The sequence below is a fragment of the Coregonus lavaretus genome, assembly GCF_964263955.1.
Source record: "Coregonus lavaretus genome assembly, chromosome: 2".
NCBI classification, from domain to species: domain Eukaryota; kingdom Metazoa; phylum Chordata; class Actinopteri; order Salmoniformes; family Salmonidae; genus Coregonus; species Coregonus lavaretus.
The window spans coordinates 54,324,179-54,331,751 of NC_139989.1; the positions used below are offsets into that span (position 1 = coordinate 54,324,179).

The following is a 7,573-nucleotide window of genomic DNA, read 5'->3' on the forward strand; positions in this document are numbered from 1 at the left end:
CAACCTTCTTGAATGGGGTTGTCTGTTCTATAGATTATATTTCTATGTATCACTCAGAAGTGCTTTTCAGTTGTAGTAATTTTTGTTCTATGCATCTCACACCTTTTTGTTAACCTCGCGATAGTTCACACGCAGCTTCAAAGCAGTCGGCACACTTTCTGACAGGTAGGTAACGAACAGACTACTACAGGATTAGATAGGAGGGTTTAGTTTCACTTAATGTTTGGTTCTTTAGTCTGTGATTGACTAGACACTCCAGTACAGTAGGTGGAGGCATTCACCGATAACGTTTGTTTGCGGACCGCCATAATATTATAGAAGAAGAAGAAGGTAACGAACAGTTTTGCGAAACTTTTCGATTATTAGCTAACTACATGGTTTGCTGTGATAAAATGAAAGCCGTGTAGATTGAGGAGTAAAGTAACTCAATGTGTTGCTTGCTTTTTATCTAGCAAGTCGTTGGAAATAGTTTTAGCTATTCTGCCAGGCTAACGTTAGACAAACCAAGAAACCCAGCTAGCTACTACTAGCTGATGTGTCATCAGGGCGCTTTGCCGAAATAGACTTATAAGTGAGTTAGCTAGATACCCGGTATTCATATGTTTGTCGCCATTAGAGGTAGCTAAACTATGTGACATAGCTACATTTTTTTATTTGTCAATGTAACCCTCACCCCCTCCCCTTATCTCCTCTTCTTCCACTTCTTCTGTGCATGACAGAAACCAAACAATGCAGTGCAACAATGTGACAACTATCCCCAAAGGGCTACTGCAACTTCAGGGCAGTTTGAGTAGCATGATGAGCAGCCTGTACTATAACCCCAAGGTAACAGTGCACCCAGTCTCCTCTTCAGCAACACTGTTACAAACTCTTGGTCTCAAACTCTGCTTGACAACACCTTTCACAAGAAACTCAGAAGTGACCCCACTTCCCAATTTCAGAACACTATCTTTACTGTCCTAGATGGGTATTTCAGTTCTGGTCAAATCACCCAAAAAGAACACGATTTTTTGGCTATTCAACACCCTAAAATTGCCACTTTCTATACTTTGCCGAAATTACACAAGAATGTTACAAATCCTCCAGGGCGCCCTATTGTAGCAGGCATTGATGCAGTAACAGCCCCTTTATCGACCTTTGTTGACTTTTTTATTAGACCTCTCGCAGAACAGCTCCCCTCCTTTGTAAAGGACACCAGCAGTATGATTTATATTATTGAATCTCTTGATCCTCTCCCTGATAATACCTTGTTAGTTACTTTTGATGTTGAGTCGTTATATACGAATATTCCACACGAGGGCGGTATTGAAGCCATAGAACATTTTCTTCTGCAACGTGACCCAAATCAAATACCTTCCAGTGCCTGCATTATAACATTGGATGAAATAGGACTCACACACAACTACTTCATGTTTCTAAATGATTTCTTCATTCAGACGAAGGGTACTGCTATGGGATCCCCTATGGCTCCTAACTATGCTAATTTGTATGTGGGTTACATTGAGAAACAGTCCATTTTCAATCATCTCAAAAATGTTTTCTTGCCTAACATTTTTATTTGGAAATGGTACTTTGATGATATTTTTGTTCTATGGAGGGGTGATTTAAAACAGCTCCAGTCATTCCATGCTTTTCTTAACTCTTGTTCTGAGCACCTGAGATTTACTATGCAATCTGACACACGTCAAATCAGCTTCCTTGATCTTCTGATTTTGTGAGGATAATGTTCTATACACTGATCTTTACAGGAAACCTACTGACCGTAACAGTTTGTTGAGGGCTGATAGTTGTCACCCGCTTCCTTTGAAAAACAGTTTGCCCTACAGCAAATTCTGTCGAATCAAAATAATCTGTAAAAAACAGTCAGATTTCGACCGAAATATTGCTGAGACGCAAAGAAAATTCAAGGAGAGGGGGTACAAAAATGGTCAGATTAATACTGCCATTGAGAAAATTCTAAACAAATCGAGACTTGACCTCTTTCAGGGACAGTCTCGCAAAAAGAAGCATTCTTGCGTTCTAACTACACGCTATTCAAATTGCTCTGAACAAATTTAGGGAATCGTTCACAAACATTGGAACATTCTAAGATCCGATGACAGTATTGGTTATGTGTTTTCGGATCCTCACTTGGTTGTATTCTCGCGGGGCAGAAATCTCAGATCAATTGGTAAACTCGGATTTTACCACCCCTAAATATCCCTGCACGTCGTCTATTTGCGCCTCTACCGGGTGGAAACTACAAGTGTAACGGCTGCGCTCAATGCAATGGCACTTACAAATGTAGCTCCTTTAAACACCCCCAAACAGGGAAACATATCCCAATCAAATGTGTTATTACGTGCTCCGCTAAGGCAGTTATTTATCTTATAACTTGTCCTTGTGGTAAAAATTATGTGGGTAAAACAAAGCGCGAATTAAAAGTACAAATCTCGGAGCATCGTAGCACCATTAGGTGCAAAAACTTGACATACCCAGTCGCTGCCCGCTTTTTGGAAGTGAACCACTCGATTTCGGCCCTACGTTATATCGGCATCGAACATGTCACCATCCCTAGGAGAGGGGGTGACCTCGACAACTTATTGGTAAAACGAGAGGCTGCCTGGATCTTTAATTTAAAGACCCTTGCTCCCTTCGGTTTCAACGTAGACTTTGATTTGAAGTCATTCTTGTGATTACTGTGATTTTGCTATTCATTGTAAATGTTTGTGGGCCTATGTAGCCAACTTGTATCTATGATCATATGCTATCCATGTTTTTTGTATGTTCTGTTTATCTGTGAATTAACCAATGCTATTAGGCCACACCCGGCCATGATTACAGACACCTGCGTGTGTCCTTTAACACAATTGGCCCAGCGTCGTCCAGGGTAGGGGAGGGAATGGCCGGCAGGGACGTAGCTCAGTTGGTAGAGCATGGCTTTTGCGCAGGGTTGTGGGTTCGATTCCCACGGGGGGCCAGTATGAAAACAATTATAATAATGTATGCACTCATTAACTGTAAGTCGCTCTGGATAAGAGCATCTACTAAAATGACTAAAATGTAAAAAAATAAACTAGTGACCCGCTGTGTTTGTCATTAATCCCTGATGAAGACAGCTTGTCTGTCGAAACGTAGGATATTAAATTATTGCATCTGAGCTCCTAGAGTGTGCGGCTTTCCTTTTCTTTTACCAACTCTTGGTCTAACATTAACAGGCATGTAGGGACCTATTACTTCTTAATAGGACGAGGTAATGTGAAGCATGTTCACGTCCCTTCTCTCTCCATTCGCTAGGTGGCAGAGCTGATGAACACATCAATGGGGCAGTACCTCAATGGCCACCCGTTCTTAGCCCTGGCTGTGTTAGTATTTGGCGCCATGGCCACTGTACCCATTGGGCTTTTCCTGGCCTTTGCCACCATTACATTCATTGGTGCCACCGTGGGTTTCATTTTATTGGAGGGTAAGTCCCTACACTACCTTTACTATACCTACTGTCCACTACTACAGTACTGATACTCTTCCCAGCTGTGTAGTATAACAACTAGCCTGAATGCCTGTCTATCAAGGACAATGAAGGTGGCTAATACTGAAACCCTTTCTCGCGCTCTTGTTTTTCTCATTCTTCCTGCCTCCTCCCTCTCCCTCCAGTGTTCCTGCTGTCCCTGGGAGGGGTCAGTCTGCTGTGTGTGCTCTCTGCTCTGGCCATCCTCGCCATCCTGGTCTCCTTGGTCCTCGGTGCCTGTTACATTACCTCTTCCAATGTGCTCAACTTCTACTACAGCCAGCGGTATCAACACGCAGCCTGGAGTGAACACACACACACACACAGGCCCTTCATTGGAGATTCTCATTCTCTCCCTCTCTCACCCGCTTCCTTTCTCTCTTTCACCCAGTGTCAGTAGGTACCGAGTCACTAGGTTGGCACCTGCGACAAATATAACAGTCATGGAACAAGATAGGTGTGTTCAACATAACACATAATTTGATGAACAAATACTGCTTTCTAGATACATCATACAATGTTGTTTCCCATAAGTTTAGTGTCCCTTTAATATAATACTCAAGTTTTGTTCTCTCCCCTACTTTAAAGTCTGACAGAGAAGAAGATGATGATGATGAAGAAGCCTAAGGGAAGCCCAAGGTTTAAGAAGCTGCAGCGTCAGTGATGGTGATGGCCTTCTACAGACACAATCATATACTGATCACTGCCCTGCAGTCCTCTCACTGGCAGATAGGGGTTCCTCTAGACTCTAGAACTAGAGTAAAACCTCAGCTTGACTTTTCATTAAAGGCCCAATGCAGCAATTTTTATCTCAATATCAAACAAAAATAGCTTCTTAGCAAAGAGCAATTTCTCAAGCAATAATTTTGTTGGTCTAAGTGGGGAGGGGAAAACGGAAAACTAGCGGTTATTGGCAGAGACGTTTGGAACTCTCTGCCACCAGGCAGGCCACATATTCAGCCCACCAAAACAGGCAGAAATTTCAGGAGGTCTGTTCAAAAAGCTCAGTATTATTCCAACCTCAGTGTGGAAATATTTATAAAACACAGAAAAGTCACATCTTTGACTGCCCTGGGCCTTTATCTAGAAAAACATATTATCCAAACAGTCCAATGGAATCATCACCATTGATACAAGTATTAATATTTCTTTATATGATTCTGGAGGTTGTATGATTTCACCTGACAATGTAGACACATTGATTGTTGATTTGTTCTTTTATTGCACTATAGCATTTGCACTGATCTCTATTTTCTTGATCTTTCTAAGGGTTAAGAGAACAAAGATGTATATTTTATACATGATAAACACAGTTGAAATTCAAGCTGCTATCGGTTGCTAGTCTGCATGTCAGAAGTTACATGCAATGAATGTACCTTGGTTTTTATTTGTCCTCATAATCTGCAATGGAGAGGGGACTTAGCACCTGTAATGGTAGAAATGATTTGTTGTTACACAAAGCCCATTTAAAACATAACAAATTACCAGGTAGCAGTGCAAATAATATACCTGACTGTTACATTGTATTTGAGAATAATCTGTTTTGTTTTTTAAACAATGTGTGCAGTATGCTATAATCCATATTGTACATTTGCCAAAGATTTTATTAAATGTGTTCCTCTAGTTTTGATCCACAGAGGATTAATAACAGGTCAGTCTTTTGATTATGTTTAAAATCTGTGGTCCATTGAACAGTGGGAGCTAGTTTCTGTGACTTAGGTCATGTCAGTGTGTAAACCAGAAACACTCCAGATATACAGAATGTAAAGTATGCACTAACAGAGATGATAGTGACTACTGATTTTTATCAAAAATTAAAAATCTGTGTTATATCTGAAGATTAATGGCGATATGTTACTTTGATGGAATGTTACAAGTAAATCACTTCAACTGCACTACTAAATTGATTTGCTCTTGAAAGCCAGTGTCTCAATATTGTGTATTTGTAAGACATTTTCTAATACATTTACCAAAGTGTGCCCATTTGTAATGACTGACCCTTCACCACAGATTTGTAGTTCTGGCCTTGAGCTGTTCTTGTTTAATGTTCTGTATTATGTCATGTTTAATGTGGACCCCAGGAAGAGTAGCAACAGCTAATGGGGATTCTAATAAAATACCAATAGAATACAAGTACTTACCATGTTTTGGCGGAGCTTTTTCTAGCTGTCTGTACTTACATTTACATAATTTAGCAGATGCTCTTATCCAGAGCGATTTACAAATTGGTGCATTCAACTTATGATAGCCAGTGGGACAACCTCTTTTTTTCTTCTTTTTTTTTAATGGGGAGTGGGGGAAGACTGATTACTTTATACTATTCCAGGTATTCCTTAAAGAGGTAGGGTTTCAAGTGTCTCCGGAAGGTGGTCAGTGACTCTGCTGTCCTGGCGTCGTGGGTGAGCTTGTTCCACCATTGGGGTGCCAGAGCAGCGAATAGCTTTGACTGGGCTGAGCGGGAACTGTGCTTCTGTAGAGGTAGGGGAGCTAGCAGGCCAGAGGTGGATGAACGTAGTGCCCTTGTTTGGGTGTAGGATCAGAGCCTGAAGGTAAGGAGGTGCCGTTCCCCTCACAGCTGCGTAGGCAAGCACCATGGTCTTGTAGTAGATGCAAGCCTCAACTGGAAGCCAGTGGAGTGTGTGGAGGAGCGGGGTGACATGAGAGAACTTGGGAAGGTTGAACACCAGACGGGCTGCAGCGTTCTGGATAAGTTGTAGGGGTTTAATGGCACAGGCATGGAGCCCAGCCAACAGCGAGTTGCAGTAATCCAGACGGGAGATGACAAGTGCCTGGATTAAGACTGTGCCGCTTTCTGTGTAAGGTAGGGTCGTACTCTGCGAATGTTGTAGAGCATGAACCTGCAGGATCGGGTCACCGCTTTGATGTTAACGGAGAACGACAGGGTGTTGTCCAGGGTCACGCCAAGGTTCTTTGCACTCTGGGAGGAGGACACAATGGAGTTGTCAACCGTGATGGCGAGATCATGGAGCGGGCAGTCCTTCCCCGGGAGGAAGAGCAGTTCCGTCTTGCCAAGGTTCAGCTTGAGGTGGTGATCCGACATCCACACTGATATGTCTGCCAGACATGCAGAGATGCGATTCGCCACCTGGTTATCAGAAGGGGGAAAGGATCAAATTAATTGTGTGTCGTCTGCGTAGCAATGATAGGAGAGACCATGTGAGGATATGACAGAGCCAAGTGACTTGGTGTATAGAGAGAATAGGAGAGGGCCTTGAACTGAGCCCTGGGGGACACCAGTGGTGAGAGCACGTGGTGCGGAGACAGATTCTCGCCACGCCACCTGGTAGGAGCGACCTGTCAGGTAGGACGCAATCCAAAGAGTGAGCAGCACCGGAGATGCCCAACTCGGAGAGGGTGGAGAGGAGGATCTGATGGTTCACAGTATCAAAGGCAGCGGATAGGTCTAGAAGGATAAGAGCAGAGAGGGAGTTAGCTTTAGCAGTGTGGAGAGCCTCCGTGACACAGAGAAGAGCAGTCTCAGTTGAATGACCAGTCTTGAAACCTGACTGGTTTGGATCAAGAAGGTCATTCTGAGAGAGATAGCAGGAGAGTTGGCTAGAGACGGCACGCTCAAGAGTTTGAGAGAAAAGAAAGAAGGGATACCGGTCTGTAGTTGTTGACATCGGAGGGATCGAGTGTAGGTTTTTTGAGGGGTGCAACTCTCGCTCTCTTGAAGACAGAAGGGACATAGCCAGCGGTCAAGGATGAGTTGATGAGCGAGGTGAGGTAAGGGAGAAGGTCTCCGGAACTGGTCTGGAGAAGAGAGGAGGTGATAGGGTCAAGCGGGCAGGTTGTTGGGCGGCCGGCCGTCACAAGTCGCAAGATTTCATCTGGAGAGGGGAGAAAGAAGTCAAAGCATAGGGTAGGGCAGTGTGAGCAGGACCAGCGGTGTCATTTGACTTAATAAATGAGGATCGGATGTCGTCAACCTTCTTTTCAAAATGTTTGACGAAGTCATCCACAGAGAGGGAGGAGAAAATAGAGGTGACAATCACAGTAACATAAGGTAAGAGGCGCCCTCCATCCACACAGCCTGATAATCTAATGAAGATGCATAAAACTGAG

General features: G+C 43.4%; 1 protein-coding gene across 1 annotated transcript; it reads left to right on the forward strand.

Moving 5' to 3' along the window:
* The first annotated feature begins 252 nt into the window (after nt 1-252).
* On the forward strand, nt 253-5,626 carry LOC311142957 (lipid droplet assembly factor 1-like). Its single transcript, XM_084178728.1, has 6 exons — nt 253-330; nt 720-825; nt 3,277-3,445; nt 3,634-3,772; nt 3,879-3,944; nt 4,076-5,626. The coding sequence occupies exons 2-6, from the start codon at nt 730-732 to the stop codon at nt 4,149-4,151; spliced, it is 546 nt and encodes a 181-aa protein (XP_084034854.1). The 5' UTR covers nt 253-330; nt 720-729; the 3' UTR covers nt 4,152-5,626.
* Nucleotides 5,627-7,573: the final 1,947 nt, after the last annotated feature.